Here is a 17037-nt window from a genome sequence, read left to right as displayed (position 1 = left end):
AAATTTTAAAATAGCATCGCCGACAAAAAAAAAAGTTTCTAAAATAGCATCACATTTAGAACTTTGGAAAATATACAAATTTGAGTTCAAGTTCTAATTAAAAATACAACAAAGCTATCACAAATTAAATGCTTACTCTTCAAGAGCCTCAGCGATCATCGAAATGAATGCAGAAAACTTGCCTCCCTCTTCTTCATCCCCACCATCATCTCCTTCGTCTTCCTCCTCCTCCTCATCTCCTTCTTCCGCCTCTGCTTCTTCTCCTTCTTCTTCTTTTCCACCGCCTCCGTGGTGGCCTTTATGCTTCATCTTATTGAGGGTGGCTCCGAGACCAACCATTGCTGCAGCGATCTTCTCTCTTTTTGATCCTTCTTTCTTCTTGTCTTCCTCTTTCTCATCCTTTGAGTGATGGTGGAGGTGGAATATGCTTCTATGCTTATGGGATTTTTCCTTCTCTTTTTCCGGCGACGACTCTCGGATAGCTCGTTCGACGTAATTAGCAGCCTCCACGGTTTCATGTAATTGTTTCTCCATTCTCCTCCTTCTCTTTCTCTCTTTGTTGTAAGACCTCTAAAATCCGGAATTGAAAAAATGCGATTAAAAGACTTTTACAAGCGATTATATACTGAGACTTTGAAAATTGATTTTGAAAACAAAAACGTGAAGGTTCTTTCTTTCTCCGAAATCGTGCTTTGAGGATTTTTTTTTGTGTGTTTAATATGCGCATACTTATAAGCCAGTGATACTACAGCACTTGCATATACAATATGCTGCCAACCATTCTACTCGACAATTTTGGCACCAACGCTTTGACTTTCATCCAACCTTGACCGAGCAAAATAGATTAAAACATTAATTAGTGCTTGTTGGTTTAAACATGAATTGAGTTAGTCTTTAGTACAGATGGTGTTTTAGTTTTTCATTTTGCGACCACTCTTCAACTCAATGGGCGGCAGCGAAAATTGAAAGGCTCATAGCACAAATAAAAAAAAAGTTACCAAAATGGCTTGGTTCCTTTTTTTTTTAGTTCGAGAATTTTTGGGAGAGATAGTGTTCGTTTTACCAATATATTATCTACGTTTGGTTTAGAATCCAAATAAACTATAAACCTTATATCTGAAATGTTTAGTTAAAAAAAAAAAACGAATTTTAAAGTTTCCAAAAAAGAGTCAAATCTGCCACCTCTAGCTAGTGCTAGAATATTGACTTAATTCGACCCAAGTTAACGATATTTTCTTACAAGAAGTGGCCCCAAAAATGTTTACCGCATGTGAAACTCTTCTTGTTTGGACTCCATGTCTCCATCTCTGCCTTTGACATTGCTCCCCATCCAAAGACCCAGATTAAAATGAAAAATGAGACTTGGTCAAGCAAACATAATTATTGAATTAACATTAAATATAATAATGATGACCTTCATCCACTAGGACTTGGATATATATGTTTGGTAGTGATAATTAATACTTGTTGGTGAGTGATTGATAGTAAATGACTTTTTATTTTGTTGAACAACAGTGATAGTAAATGACTGGTCGTTTACTGGATTGCGCGCTCATATATAACTCACAAGATTATGTCGTAATCACAGCATTGCTCTTCACCTTCCATCGCATACTATATGCATTAGCAACGAACAGCTTTAGTAAGAAGTTCTAAAGACCAGTAAGAGTTACATATGCCTTAGTTGTTCATATTGTCTTGGTTAAGACATTAACAAGAGAATTGAATAATGACTATATCCGTTATAATCTTCTGAAAATTCAAACCATGTATAACATTTTTTTGCTTTAAGTAGATTATGTTATATGGTAAATATAATTGATATATTAAATCGTTTACATTTTATACTAAATATGATTTACATCTTTGTTTACATGCTTTTGCAAATACATTATAAACCATATTTGGTGAAACCAACAAGATTCTTTAAGATTAGAATCCAATCTAAACGTCCAAAAAACCGTATATAGGTGGTACACATTAACCATCAGAGGACTGGTTACTTTTTTTTTTTTTTTTTTGTCAACAGAGGACTGGTTACTTATCACCACCTAAACACAAACGTGACCTCCGCATAATCATTGTTTATTGTGACCGAAACATGAAACTCAATCCAAATCTAAACCGAAGTGAAGCGAACCAAACCTATCAGAAAAACCAATGATGTCCATCCATCCTATCCGTAGGCGGTCTACTCGAAATTGCAAAACATAATTAAATGAGAATGAACAAGAAAAATAAAAAGAAGAAGGATATGATAATATATCATATATCCGCTTAATATATATCATATATCCGGTTAATAAAAAAAATTAACCCGAAAACAAAAGAAATCACACTCAGAGGCAGAAGTCAAGATAGTGAAGTCAAAAAGATTGATCCAACGGCTGAGAACAGATCAAAATCCCAGACGACGACAACACGATCATCCTTTTCTTTTATAGAAAAGAAAAAAGAAATCGGTAAAGCATAAAAACCCTAAAAGAAAAGAAAAAGAAAAATTAAGGAAGGAAAAAAAAAAACAATTTTATTTTCTCTCTATCATCTAAAAAGGAATGGAACCCAACGAAAGGCACCACCACCAAGAGCAGCAGCATCTCACTTCTCCTTACTACCATCCTTTCCATCACCACCACCACCACAATCCCACCACCGTCTCCGCCGCACCTTCAACCACCTCCGCCGGAAACTCGATTCCATCCTCCAACAATGGTAATTTGCCAAACGATGGGTCTTCCTCTCTCGCGGTTTACCCTCACTCCGTGCCGTCTTCGGCTGTCACGGTTCCGATTGATCCAGTCAAGAGAAAGAGAGGTCGTCCCAGGAAGTACGAGACGCCTGCGCAAGCTTTAGCTGCTAAGAAATTGGCTTCTTCTGCTAGCAATTCCTCCGCCAGAGAAAGGAGAGAGCAAGCCGCCGCCGCTGCTGCCGCCGGCGTTTCGCCTTTGCCTAAATCCGGGTCCAGAAAATCCCTCTTGGGCTCTTTCGGTGCGTAATACAAAAACCCTTTTTGCTTTATCATCGAATTGTTAGAAATTTTGATGCAAAGTTTTGATTTTTCTTGTGAAAGTATGATCTAGAATCGTAAATTCTTCGACTTCTATGTGACTTATGCCGGTATTGCTGCTAGTTTATCGAAATCCTTTTTAGTCATTGATTTCTAGTTTCGATTACAGTTCTTTTAGCTCCTAACTTCCTTTCTAGGGATGATCTGCAAAGTAAATATTTCCAGCTTTGGTATGCAACTCTTCGTCTTTGTATATGTAGCTCTCATACCCTGAGTTTTCATAGACACTCTCTGTGCTTCCAAATCTGTTATATCTTGGAGCAAAATCCTTGTTTTGAAGACGCATTGAAGAATGGCTAGATTCTTGTTTCTCAGCTGCATCATTTTGCTTGAAATTGTCTCTCTGATTTGTTTGCATTGAAACTTGGGAGCAGTACCATTCATCTAAATCTTGCGATTTCAATGATCTGCTCTTTGTTGAATTATTTGTTTTAACATGGCTGCTGCGTCCATGTTAAAAATTCAAATCAGTTTCTAAGATCACTTGATTACCAATTTACCTTCTAGTGTGTATGGTACTGCTCTTGCCGTTGTCATTTTTTGAGCTTCACATAAGTTTTTTTCTTGTTGCAGGAAAAACGGGGCAAAGTTTTACTCCACACATTGTTAATATAACTCCTGGTGAGGTGAGACTTTTTCTGTGAACTACTTTAAAGGCCTTTCTTTTGAGAGACTATGATTTGGTTAAAACTGCAAAATCTATTGGTTTAAACGCAATCTAGCATCAGTTGAAATCTGGTTTGCTATAGAGCTCGTTCATTAAGTGTTGTGCTCTTTCGCTGATGCTAATACCAATTGGGTTGATTTAGCTCTCTTTTCATGTGCTTTGTGGATTGATTTGATAGGATGTGGCCCAGAAAATTATCCTATTCGCTGAGCAAAGCAAGCATGAGTTATGCATTCTCTCTGCATCTGGCGCCATCTCTAACGCATCCTTGTCTCACCTCGCATCAGGAACCAGTGTATCTTATGAGGTGATTCTTTTTTGCTATATATTTCCCCTAAACTAATTCTTGAACTGGCTTCGTAAAAAAGACTTTGGAAAAGGGTTATATGGTATACTCTGAAAGAAATTACGCCAACATTTCTTCTTATCTTATTCTGTGAGCTGATGATGAATTAATTATCTGTTCAGTGTATTCTTAGAGCCTATGAAATTGGTTTCTTTTGGGAACTGTTTTAATTTGATGACCCTTGTGTCAAGTACAATATGCGTTTGAGCAATAAATATCTGTTCTGTTACAATCAAACTTCCATTAAAAGAATTTTATGTACTTCTGACATACATGCATGAGAGTTGCATATGATCATCAACTTGCTTCTGAATTATAAACTTTTTATTCAGGGTCAGTACGAAATCCTCTCACTCAGTGGATCTTATATTCGGGGAGAGCATGGTGGTAAAACTGGTGGCCTTAGCGTTTGTTTATCTAGTGCAAATGGTCAGATCTTCGGTGGAGGAGTTGGCGGACTCCTAAAGGCTGCTGGTCCTGTTCAGGTACCTTTCCTCATGCCTTACAGTATCATTCAGGTTCAAAACATTCGCCTGTGAATAGAAAAGTTTGTCCCGTCGCTTTCTCCTAAACTAACACCACAAACTTGTCTTGAATGTAGAAATAAGGATTCTTTAAAAATTTGCTAAGGTTGATAAGATAGTGTCTGGTTTTGGCTTTGGTTTTCCCCTACAGGTGATTCTGGGTACATTTCAGCTAGAGAAAAAGAAGGATGGAAGAAATGGTGTGAAAGGAGATGATGCTTCAGGAAGTGGAAACTTGTTGCCTTCTCCTTCTGGCACAGAATCTTTGCATGGCTTCCATTCTGGTATGGAATCTTCGGGAAGAAATCCAAACGATGAGCATCATCATACTCTGACTAGTAGTGCATTGGGTGGTGGAGCTCATTTCATGATGCAACCACCTCAGGGTATGCACATGACACATGCCCGGCCTTCTGAATGGGGCGGTGCTGGTTATGATTTTTCAGGTAAAAACAAACCTAAACCAATTCTTTCTTTTCATTTTGTATGTTTGGTTTTATGTCAATACATGGCTTGCTAAGACTGTCATTTTTGTTTCTGGTTTGGACTAATATGGTGGCCTTATGGATGTTATGGTGTGCAGGACTGAGAGGAAATGGGTCATCAGAAAATGGAGATTACGAGTAAATGCAGAGCCAGGTTTGGGTAGAAGCCCATGAGGCAAATTTAAAAAGTTGTTAGGGGCCAATTTGTGAAAAGATGTGTTATTACAGATGGTTTAGGTTGTGGAGATTCCTTGAATGGATCAAAAGTTCAGTTTCTGTTTTTTCTTTTTATTTACGACACATTTTCTCTATTTTTTTTTTTTTGAGAGCCTTTGAAGTTTCGTTTTGTATTTTTGACACTTTTTTTTAATAAACATTTTTTACATAAATAATTGAAAGATCAAATATCAGATTATTGATAACAAGATTATATAAGTCACAATCATTGACTCACATTTCTCAAACTATATAGTTCCGCTTAGTCATATCCATTTCATAATAAATGTTATTCTACACATTTTACACATATTAAGAAATTAATAAAATATATAAATATACCCCTAATTAATATATTTTTATAACATTTAATTACAAAAACTATTATCTTTAAATGAGGGATAAAACAAGAAATAAAAGTAAAAAGTTACATTGAAAATGCAGAATGACACTCATTTTAAAAAAAAAAATGAAATCTAAAACGATATTTATTACGAAACGGAAGAAGTAATAAATTATATTGTAAGAAATATTATATATTCTTTACCCAAAATATACTTTTAGGAATGTTTTTGCCTTTCTCTTGTGAGAAATTATATGAAATTCGAATTTGATAAGTTAATTAGGGGAGGGGTATATGTATGTTTTCACTGTCATGAAAAGCACTATAGGCTGATGAAAAAAGCACTATAGAATGTCGTCTAGGTGTTATTCGCCCATAATTTGTATGTGTATATGATGTTAAGCAAAATTGTGAATGTAAACTTATAATAGTTTATCAATTGTTTATAATAATAGTTCAATTGTCATTTTTTAGTGAGAAAATTGATTGAAAATAAAGAAAATAAGTCAGATAAAGGAAGAAAAGGAAATCCCCAAATTGTAAGAGCCCAAAAAACCCAGAGAGAGCAATGTCGAGAGTTCGAAAGCAGACGCAGAGAGTCTTGTATCACTCAGAAGAAGCCTAATTGAAGAGATCCGATTCCTTGGCGATTTTTCGATTCTCCGTAAGCTTTCCCGATTGTTCCTCTCGTGCCACAAGTGGTAGATCGTCGTTTGGTAGAGTAATCTGAGAAGCAAGCAGAGATGTCGAGAACCTTCTTCTAATCCATAACCTTGTGAAGGCTTTGATATGGCGTTGAAGCCGTTGAATAACATCTGGATTCGGCGTCAGCAGTGTCCTTGTGGTGATTGGAAGTGCTATATTAGAGTCGAAGGAGATGAATCAAGCTTCCAGGTAACTAAGAACGAGATCGAAACAACAACATCATCATCATCGTCACCGTATGATACTGTGTTCATGCCTTACGTTGGTCAAATTTTCAGAACCGACGACGAGGCATTTGAGTATTACAGTGCATTCGCTAGGAAGATTGGTTTCTCAATTCGGAAAGCACGCTCCACGGAGAGCCAGAATCTAGGAGTATACAGGCGAGATTTCGTTTGTTACCGTTCCGGTTTCAATCAGCCTAGAAAGAAAGCCAATGTCGAGCACCCTCGCGAGCGCAAGTCCGTGCGATGCGGATGCGACGCCAAGCTGTATCTGACTAAGGAAATCGTTGAAGGAGTGACTCAGTGGTATGTTTCACAGTTCAGCAATGTTCATAACCATGAGCTTCTTGAAGATGACCAAGTTAGGCTTCTCCCTGCATATCGGAAGATCCAGCAAGCTGATCAGGAGAGGATTCTTTTGCTTTCTAAAGCTGGATTCCCCGTGAATCGGATTGTGAAGTTGCTGGAGCTAGAGAAAGGTGTTCAGGCTGGGCAGTTGCCATTTATAGAGAAAGATGTTAGGAACTTTGTTAGGGCGTGTAAGAAGACTGTTCAAGAGAATGATGCTTTCCTTACTGAGAAACGAGAGACTGACCTGCTTGAGCTTCTGGAGTCTTGCAAAGCGTTGGCTGAGAGAGACATGGGTTTTGCTTATGACTGTACCTCTGATGAGAACCAGAAAGTTGAAAACCTTGCGTGGGCTTACGGAGATTCTGTTCAGGCCTACTCTTTATTTGGCGATGTGGTTGTTTTCGACACCACATATCGGTCCATCACTTATGGCTTGCTCCTTGGGGTATTTTTTGGCATTGACAATAATGGTAAAGCAGTTCTTTTGGGATGTGTTTTGCTGCAAGATGAGAGCTGCCGTGCTTTTACATGGGCTTTACAGGTTTGTGCATCCATTTTTTGTTCTGTATTTGTCAAGATGGGAGTACATCTATGTATTTATGCTGTGTGATCATGCTCTCCCTTTTTTTTTTTTTTTTCTTCTTATTTTGGACAGACTTTTGTTCGTTTCATGAGGGGACGACATCCTCAGACAATTTTGACGGATATAGATACAGGGCTTAAGGATGCTATTGCGAGGGAACTGCCAAACACCAACCATGTTGTATTTATGTGGCACGTTGTCTCCAAACTAGCAAGCTGGTTTTCTCAGTCTCTTGGGTCTCACTATGATGAATTTAGAGCTGGGTTTGAGATGTTGTGCCGAGCAGGGAACGTAGATGAATTTGAACAGCAGTGGGATCTCCTTGTCACTCGGTTTGGTCTTGTTCCAGATAGGCATGCGGCTTTGCTTTATTCGTGCCGAGCAACCTGGTCACCTTGTTACATCAGAGAACATTTTTTAGCTCACACTATGACCGCTGAGTTTAATCTGTCTGTAGATTCTTTCTTGAAAAGAATTGTCTCTGGACCGACTTGCATTCAAGTATTACTTGAAGAGGTTTGTGAATTTTATGGAACTTACAGTTTTAGTTAATGTCAATATCATTTCATTAGTGCATTGAGTTCATTATTCTAGAGAGCATGCAGGTCAGTGCTGCTGCAAGTCTAGCCAAGCAAATCCCGCCGCGAGTTCCTTATCCGAGCATGAAAACAAGTATGCCAATGGAAGATCATGCAAGGGGGGTTCTGACGCCGTATGCCTTTAGCGTATTACAAAACGAAATGGTTTTGTCTGTTCAGTATGCGGTCTCTGAGATGGCCAATGGTCCATACATCGTACATCACTTTAAGAAAATGGAAGGAGAATGTTGTGTGTTCTGGAATCCAGAAAATGAGGAGATCCATTGCTCATGCAAGGAATTTGAGCATTCGGGAATCTTGTGCAGGCACTCTCTTCGAGTGCTGGCCGTGAAGAACTGCTTCCATATACCGGAACAGTACTTTCTGGTTCGATGGAGACAGGAGAATCCCCTTGTCACTGAAGAGAATCAAGATGGACTAGGCATTGGCGATGACTGTGCTCAAACGTTTCATTCGCTCACAGAAACTCTCCTAGCAGAGTCTATGATCACAAAGGATCGGCTTGATTACACTAACCAAGAACTTTCTGCGCTTATCGATCGTGTAAGAAATATTGCACCAGCTAATACTTGTATCAGCCATGACTGCTAATCCATCAAGTGAAGTGTTTGGAGGAGGGCAGATATGTTTTTCCCATTTTTTTTTAGGTTTTTTTTTAGTTTCCGTGAGATACATCCTTATTACAAAAGTTTGTTCAGAACTATCAATAAGACATGTCTGAAAAACCTTGTCTCTCCACCTTCTGTTGACAGGCTATGCACAAAATGTAGATGAAGTCAAAACAGTGGTTGGAGAATCTTAATGCAGATTCATATTTGAAAAGAAAAGTGAGGTAATTGATCAAACAAAAAATTACATATTTGCCGTAAAACACAAGTATTGTTATACTGAAGTAACTAATATTCTTCTAACGTATTCTTCTAATCCCATTCATCATCATTTATCTGCCATTCATCATCATCATCTCTTGGTGGCCTCACAACCAAAACAACCATCCCTAAACTCTCTTCCACTCCTCTCTCCTTCAACACCGATCCTCTCTCCACCTTCATTCCATTTTCAGTCACAATCAGATAGTATCCATCTTCAGCTTCCACAGTCTTCTTCTCCCTATCGGTCACAACCATTATCGATTCTTCTTTCCCGTTCCAAGGCAACACTTTCCGATCATCTCTAAACGAAACAGCCACTCCTCCTTTCCTAACCGCTACCACCGGATCCCAACCAGGTAAAACCACCCATCGGCTCCATTCTTTCTCAGCTTCCACAACACCAAACTCTCCTCCTCCTTCAAACTCCATTGGAGCTTCATTAAGCTTCTCCTCTCCTTCCTCTGCTTTGCAGACCGGCAGAACAACAACGGAGCTCGCTCCTGCTACTTCTCCAAACCTCAACCTCACAACAGGAACACGAATGATTTTCATCTCCTCTTCTTTTGCTCTCTCCTCATTGCTCTCTCCATGTAGCTCACGAGCCACAGCTTTCTTGGCTTTCTCTGTTACAGCCACTTCAAGGGCTTGTTCAAGCAATGTGGTTCGAAGCTCCGATGGGCTCTTGTGCTCTCTGCTTTTCCTATAGAGCATGAACGAGAGACAATCTCCTGGTAAATTATAATCGAAATCTCTCCACCCTACGTCTCCACGCCGGTGAGGATAATCTTTAATGGCCCGCGCAAGATCTTGAGCTCCTTTCCTGTCGAACTCGTGATCGACGATGTACTCAGCAGCGGCAACTCGCTGGAAATTGCTTAGAAGACGGATCTCGTAGAGAAGCTCTGCGCCTCCGGTGTCGAAAGCTGCGATGAGCTCCGATTTGGCGCCGGATTGGACTAAAGAGTCTCGGACTTGTGACCCGACGATGAGACAGTTCTGTTCGACGCCGGAGATTCCGGTGAGTTCCTCGATGGTGGGAGGAGTGAATCCTTCGGTGTAGAGTGAGGAAATGAGTGGAGCGTATTCGAACCAGAGACCAAGACGATCGGCGAGGACTTCGATTTTGCCGGCGGCGTCGAGTGATCGGAATTTTGGAGGAATCGGAGACGGAGGAGGACGGAATGGTTGATAGAGCTGTTGCTTGGCCGGGGCTTGCCGGTTTGAAGCGGGTATCAAGGCGGCGTTGATGGTGAACGGTTTCGGGTTAACGGGTCGGGTTTTCGGGTGAGAAGATAATCCATTGGTTTTGGATTGTGTGAAGGAGGAGAAGATTGAGGGTTTGAGAGTTGTTGCAATGAGAGAGATCATGGTGGTTGGTTGTGAGTGGTGAGAGAGAGAGTGATAGAGAGGAAGACGATGATGTTTAATAAATTTGCCTTATCATCAACTTCGTCCAAAATGAGATAAGACCCGAAAATTAATAAGATTTTGAACCGGAGCTAATCCGGATTGGTTATCGCATATTCTTTTCGCGTTATTATTTTCCCGCCAACATTTACTCCTTACCTAACTCCTAAATGATGTATTTTTTAGAGTGTTTAAGATCTTTTTTTTTCGTTGCTGAAATTTCAAATTTAATCAACACAGAAGAATTACAAGAATGTTTACTGTCTTTTCACTTGTATGATTTAAACAAGGAGATAATCATTGAATTCATACTTTTTCGTTTTCTCATCATTTTCACAATATAAAGAAGTGAGTTTTATTTGAGGTTTTATCCGAACAAGCTGGAATCAGAGTTTAGTTGCCATCATTTTTGGCATCTTATTTATTGAATAATCCTCTGTTGATGTTTAATTAATGTGAACGTTTTATGAGCAAGTTTTCTTGCAATTGCAAAACATCCATCTACTCGTTGCCTCGAGAAGAAGCTAGCGATTTTTGATGGCATTTAGTTTGTTCGTTTTACTTCTTACTATCGAAGTAGCGAAGCAGCGAGCTCGACTGAAAATTTGACTTTCTTGTAGCGACATTCTTATGCTCAATTATATGTCTGTGACTCTGTGACCTTTTTGCCAATACTCATATATCATTCTGAGATCTGATGTGTATACTCTCTGATCAATCTCTGAACGTTAATGTTATGTAAAATCAATGAACTTCTGGGATCTAGATAATTTCTATTCGCTATCAGATCAAGGGTGCTTTGGAAATACTCATTTTGTTTCCACCCTCTTCATATGTCACAAGCACTCGATCGCTTATATTCAGTCGACGAAAATAAACTAATACTATAAATTACCACTTTTTCTTATTTGACTATCAAAGCTTGTCCATGCTGTGATCTATCAAAACTTGTCCTTTAAAACCTAACACCTAAAATTGTTTATTGCAAAAAAAGGGTTTTACCACATGATCTATCTTAACGTTTATTTTTTGGGTGCTACAAGCGTTATCTAGTACAAATGTGTGATATACAAACAAATCATTTGTGAAAAGTCTTAGGTGTTTGGTTTTGATGGACAAATTTTAATTGAAAAACTTTTTGGTCTTTACAAATGGTGGAAGTTGGCCTTTAGACCATAATTTTTCCGGTGTCTGGGGCTAAATGTTTATAACATTTACTGTAAAACGTAAATCACTCTTCCCAAATAAAATTGAACTAGTGTCATTGAGTACTTACTCTTAAAACCACTCAGACCACCATCCACTTGATTTAATTGACAATTTGATAGACAGGAAAAATAATTTAAGGAGCAGATTTGATAAACAAATACGAAAAGTGGCAATTTCTAGTACCCCTTGGTGAAAATAGTAGATAAAAAAACCTTGAAAAATGATAGATTGATCAAAAGGTTCTCATGATATTTCGCTACCTTTATTGTTTTGTCAACAATATTGTGCTACTACCTTGAACATATATTTGTCGTCCGCTTAGGTCGCGTTTGTTACGCCTGCGTGTAAGTTGTAACATCTATTCTCGCGTATCTGTCATACGTTGTTTGTTGCTTCGTTCATTGTAAAAACAATAGATATGCTTTATGCTTACATGTGCATCTATATAGTTTCGAAAATTCCTTAATTTGAGACGACGGGTAAATATATTTCTACATAATTCTCATTTAATGAAGGTACGCATACATAGGTACGTAAGTATCAAGTAGAATGTATAGAATATGGGATGTGTACCAATACTCTTGTCTTTGCTGGGAAAATGTCGGTAATTCTTTAGCATATATATATATATATATATAAAAGATGTACGCTAATAAATTAATAAAAAACAAATAATCAAGTGACTAATGCACCCTGAGAGAGACACAAGAAGGGAGGAAAGGAATCATAAGGACATGTGAAAAGTCTATACTCTTTTGCCAAATATGGAACGATGGTATTTTGCTACAAAAGGGAACGACAATTTTGAAACTTTTAGATGAATATTAAAGAATAAATAGTCTTGGTTTAACCAAAAATAAAGGTCTTAAAAGCTTAACCCTATATAGATTCATGGTAGTATGATATTAATAGGGCTTTAGTTTCCAAATGCAGGAACTCTGTTCCCCGTACGATGTTCTCTCTCTATTATCATATGTATCCTATGGAGATCTCAAAATGTATACAACATGTGTGCCTCTTGATTCAGGGGAAGATTGGTGATAGAAAAGAGTTAAAATCTATCCAATTAAAGGTAAAAAATAAGTGGTATATAGTGGAAAAAAACAGTAGTACAATAAGATACGACGATCCAATTATAACTTTAATTGGTGAAGTTTAGATGCTTATAAAGTAATTAAAAATGTGGATCTCAAAATGTGGTTTAGTGGGTTTACACTATGTATGCAAATGCAATAATTAATTTTCTAGAAACCGAGTTTCAAACACAATATAGAAACACTAAAATCTTTTGTCAACCACATATCTAATAGAATTCACCATATTGATTTGTATTTCTTCACTTAGCATTTCGTATTTATAACATTTTACTAAATTCTTTATAGCTTATGGACAAAAACGAATTTGTTTGTGGTTTTTTATTCGGACAAACCAAAAAGTCAAGACATACTTCAAGTTTCTAGAGCGTCAAAAATACAAAAATTTGTTTGTGTATAATAGCTCCTAGCGACTAGCGAATGTATGATTTCGTAAAGGACTCGGATCTAGGAATTCAGTCATCGTATATTTACATTTTAAGTACTTGTTCTTTCTCAAAAACAAACCTAAACTGGAAAAAAATTGTAGAACACACGTGGTTTCGAGGAGCATAGAGCTGGAAATATCTCTTTAAGCCAAAAATCACAAATATGAATCGAGATTATTTAAGAGAGTTTGTATAAAAATCAATAAATGTGACGTTGGTTGGTGTCAAATCAAACCACTGTTTCTTCTTTGCTTTTCACTGACAGAGATGGATCCCAAACGCGTGGTTTCTCACGCGTCATTCCGTGGCTCTACCTCTCATTTAAAAGGCGCCCCTGTGTGTTTCATTTTTCACTTTAATGCTATTATTATGATATTATTAGGCACTTATCTCTCTCTATTTACAATTCGACGTCTTTGAACTCTTTTTTTCTCTAATCTTGAAACTTGTCTAGGATGATGATATCGTTGTAAATCATGTAGATTCATCTATCATTTTTTCAATGAAAAAGGTTTTTGAAATCTTTGGAAAAAAATTTGTTATAAACTTTACATCAGTCTAGACGGATGATTAATCGAGAGTCAAGCTTCTAAAATAACCCGACCAAAATAATATAGCTCCAGTTTAATAATGTCGAACTCCTTTTCGGATGGATTCGATTTTTTTGAACAAGAATTAGAGTTATCGATTTCATATTCAAATTTGTTTAACTTTTGTAATGTTCTAATTCAAAATCAACTCCTTACATCCCACCAAATCGGAAATCAATATATCTATATATAATACAGTTTATTTAAAATGATATACAATCATGAGAATTTTGAATTTCCTTTTTTGTATTTTTCTAGTTGAACTAACAACCTTTTTGATCTGCAAACGTTATATTTATCATTTTGTGTCACTAATATGCATACATTTTTTTTCTTGTTAACCACTAATGCATTCATTTCATCCGTACATAAGTAATTAAGTATGATTCTGAATTTGCGGTGCGTTCTCTTTATTTTGCAATTATATCAACGGATAAAAATCAATATTAAATCTTCTATTAATGTGGCATATAATAAATATTATTGAAATCTAAGTAATCCTGTCATCAATTTTGATAGAAAGCTGGTCGTTTAACTTTCGCCGCGTAACCTGTCGAGTTAGGCTTTCATTTCATCCAATTTTGTAAATAGGCTTGAAATCGTTAAGTACTATATAGGCAAAATTCAAAAGCAAGATCAATCGGTATTCAATATGTTATATGTATTGTATCTAGTAATTTCACACTAAACATTTACTTTAAAAGTTGTCCAGCATATAAACCATATACAAAGGAATATGAATTTCGAAAATTCGCGACCCTTATTAAACTTTGGAAGTGCCAAACCTAAATGAAGTCGTTTGAGATAAATTGTTTACAATCCCTTTTGTAGATATAATACACTTTTTTGATATAATTAGTAGGCTGGATTGGATTTAGACATTAATATGTCAATCGTAGTGTGAAGAAAACGAAGGGACGACAAGAAAAAAGTATGAAGAAAACGAAGGTTCAACAAACATATACACAAGATAAGGTAGTGTAGAAGAGACAAACGCTGCGATCAAACAAGAATCTAGATTATTGATTTGTCGCTACCAAAAATCAATAACTGAAGATCCCGGCAATGATTTTCTAACAGCTAAGTTTTCTCAGATGTAAGATTTTTAAAGCGAGACCAAAGTGTTTAAAAAACCTTCGAGTTGCGACCGTTTTATTCAGTTTAATGTTGTTCGAACAATGTTCTTTAACATTTATACTCTATGAAGTATATAAATATTACTCTATGAAGTATATAAATATTATATACTAAAAATTAATAGATAAAAACTAGTTAAATTTGGTCCAAATAGTTTGGTACTAAAATTACTATCGGAGTTATTGCCAAAGTTAACAGCGATTAGTACTACTGCTGCTCAAGTGGCAGCTTTTACCATTGAGATGAAGCTGTACACATAAAAACTTTACTCTACTTGTAGCAAACAAAAGAATACGGATTCAATTAACTAGCGCATGGACACCAACGCATCTTGTATTGTCAACAAGGAGGTGTTGTTTGTTTTCACCTCTCAGGAAAATTAATTTTAGAAACGACTGGATTTTTTTTTTTAAAAGGTGTTATATTCTGAGTTTGTATAAAACCCATGATTTCCGGAAAGAAAAAGACAGAGTATATGTTAATGAGGTCGTTTTCAAAGTAAAACAAGATTAAAGTGGAGGGAGGAAACAAGAATAATGCGAAAACAAAGTATAATGCGAAAACAAAGTAAATAAAACGCATAAAGTAATGAAAAAATAATAAAAATAATAAAAATGTCGCTGGAAATTGCAGGCAGAGAACATAGACTCTTCCTCCTCATGTCATGTCAATGTTCAACTTCAAGTTCCCCACTTGACCCATTGGTCACTCTCTCTTTCTCTCTCCTCAGCTATGAAGTTACCCTTTTCTACGCTGTGTAACACTCAGTCCCCTTTCTTCTTTCTCTCTCTCTATCTCTCTTTAAATGACATCCTAATGCTCCTTGAGTCTTGAAACTACTTACACAATCTTGTGTATTGTCTCTCCATCATCTCCCAAAGTAGAAAAGCTAGAAAATAATAAAATGGAATAAAAAAGAAAATCCCACTTTTGATCTCTTCCAATTATATATCCCCTTCTCTCGTCTTCTATAAGCAGCAACAAACTTCACTTCTCTCTCTCCTTTTTTCAGTTTATTCTCTATTTGCCTCACCATTTCTGTTCATATTTGATCTGCAAAAGTTGAATCAATCCCTTTTATAGTATCAATCTCACCATGACAAGCAGCTAAGTCCCTCTCTATACCCTTTTCTCTCTGTTTGGTTTAATTAATGATCTGAAGAACCCTAATCTCTTTGATCCGTGTAAAAGCAAAAACCCTAGATCAGATTCCATCTTCTTCTTCTTCTACTTTCCAAACTCAAAATAAAGAGAAGCTATGGAATTAGTCTCTCACCAAGCAAACAAGAACCCTAATACCTCCACACAATTAACACCTCCTTCCTCAAGCCGGTACGAGAACCAGAAACGCCGTGACTGGAACACCTTCTGCCAATACCTCCGGAACCACCGTCCTCCGCTCTCTCTCCCGTCGTGCAGCGGCGCGCACGTGCTCGAGTTCCTCCGCTACCTCGACCAGTTCGGGAAAACAAAGGTTCACCACCAAAACTGCGCCTTCTTTGGCCACCCTAATCCTCCTGCGCCTTGCCCTTGCCCTCTCCGACAAGCCTGGGGCTCACTCGACGCCCTCATAGGCCGCCTCCGTGCCGCCTACGAGGAGAACGGTGGCCCTCCAGAGGCTAACCCATTTGGCTCACGCGCCGTCAGGTTATACCTCCGTGAGGTCAGAGACTTCCAGGCCAAAGCTCGTGGTGTTAGCTACGAGAAGAAGAGGAAGAGAGTCAACAGGCAGAAAACGCAAACGCAGCCGCCTGTACCGCTGCAGCAACAGCAACAACAAGGTCAGTCTCTGATGGCTAACTACTCGGGTGCAACTGTTTGATCATATATATGTATAATTTCCCCCCTTTTTATGTATTGTCTCGTATTTGCTTCTCTATGTGTTTAATGTAATGACTTCTTTGCATTATCCACTGATGCTGTTGTTAATTTTGTAGTTTTTTATGAATAAGAATCTTTATGGATTTTTTTTGAACCTTTATCTTATATGATTATTATAAGATAAATAATGGTCATTCACGCTTAAGTGTTTAATCCTCTATAGTCACCAGCTTGAAAATTAATGGATGTTGATTCCTGGTACAGTTAGGGTTCGTGTGCAGTATGTTCGTATGATTTATTATGATCAGTTGTGAATTGATGATATGTTAATCATTTTTTCCATGCGATGATGGTTGATGTTTTAGGAAA

At 37.4% G+C, this 17037-nt stretch overlaps 5 protein-coding genes across 6 annotated transcripts; 4 read left to right on the top strand and 1 right to left on the bottom strand.

The window, feature by feature from the left end:
- The first annotated feature begins 2499 nt into the window (after positions 1–2499).
- On the top strand, positions 2500–5495 carry LOC18012965 (AT-hook motif nuclear-localized protein 14). Its single transcript, XM_006394959.2, has 6 exons — positions 2500–2988; positions 3641–3693; positions 3913–4041; positions 4413–4565; positions 4756–5050; positions 5188–5495. The coding sequence occupies exons 1-6, from the start codon at positions 2556–2558 to the stop codon at positions 5229–5231; spliced, it is 1107 nt and encodes a 368-aa protein (XP_006395021.1). The 5' UTR covers positions 2500–2555; the 3' UTR covers positions 5232–5495.
- Positions 5496–6177: 682 nt separating this feature from the next.
- On the top strand, positions 6178–8898 carry LOC18012964 (putative protein FAR1-RELATED SEQUENCE 10). Of its 2 annotated transcripts, XM_024151437.1 has the most exons (4): positions 6178–6542; positions 6632–7469; positions 7584–8027; positions 8117–8896. In XM_024151437.1, exons 1-4 carry the CDS (start codon positions 6526–6528, stop codon positions 8699–8701), a joined length of 1884 nt encoding a protein of 627 aa, XP_024007205.1. In that variant the 5' UTR covers positions 6178–6525; the 3' UTR covers positions 8702–8896. The 2 variants fall into 2 exon arrangements, with proteins under 2 accessions (XP_024007205.1, XP_024007204.1); XM_024151436.1 differs by having other exon boundaries at positions 6178–7469; positions 8117–8898.
- On the bottom strand, positions 8899–10453 carry LOC18012847 (rubisco accumulation factor 1.1, chloroplastic). Its single transcript, XM_006394956.2, has one exon. The coding sequence runs from the start codon at positions 10348–10350 to the stop codon at positions 9031–9033; it is 1320 nt and encodes a 439-aa protein (XP_006395018.1). The 5' UTR covers positions 10351–10453; the 3' UTR covers positions 8899–9030.
- A 5008-nt stretch (positions 10454–15461) lies between these two features.
- On the top strand, positions 15462–15583 carry LOC112083351. Its single transcript, XM_024150938.1, is given in 2 exon segments — positions 15462–15495; positions 15498–15583. Coding segments are annotated over 2 exon segments (120 nt in total).
- A 94-nt stretch (positions 15584–15677) lies between these two features.
- LOC18012963 (protein LIGHT-DEPENDENT SHORT HYPOCOTYLS 1) lies at positions 15678–16849 on the top strand. The gene has a single exon (XM_006394955.2). It carries the CDS (start codon positions 16106–16108, stop codon positions 16667–16669), a length of 564 nt encoding a protein of 187 aa, XP_006395017.1. The 5' UTR covers positions 15678–16105; the 3' UTR covers positions 16670–16849.
- The last annotated feature ends 188 nt before the right edge of the window (positions 16850–17037 follow it).

The sequence above is a fragment of the Eutrema salsugineum genome, unplaced genomic scaffold (genome assembly GCF_000478725.1).
Source record: "Eutrema salsugineum unplaced genomic scaffold, Eutsalg1_0 scaffold_6, whole genome shotgun sequence".
In the NCBI taxonomy this organism is placed as follows: domain Eukaryota; kingdom Viridiplantae; phylum Streptophyta; class Magnoliopsida; order Brassicales; family Brassicaceae; genus Eutrema; species Eutrema salsugineum.
The sequence above is the reverse complement of the archived record's forward strand: the minus strand, read 5'-3'. Positions and strand labels throughout refer to the sequence as shown.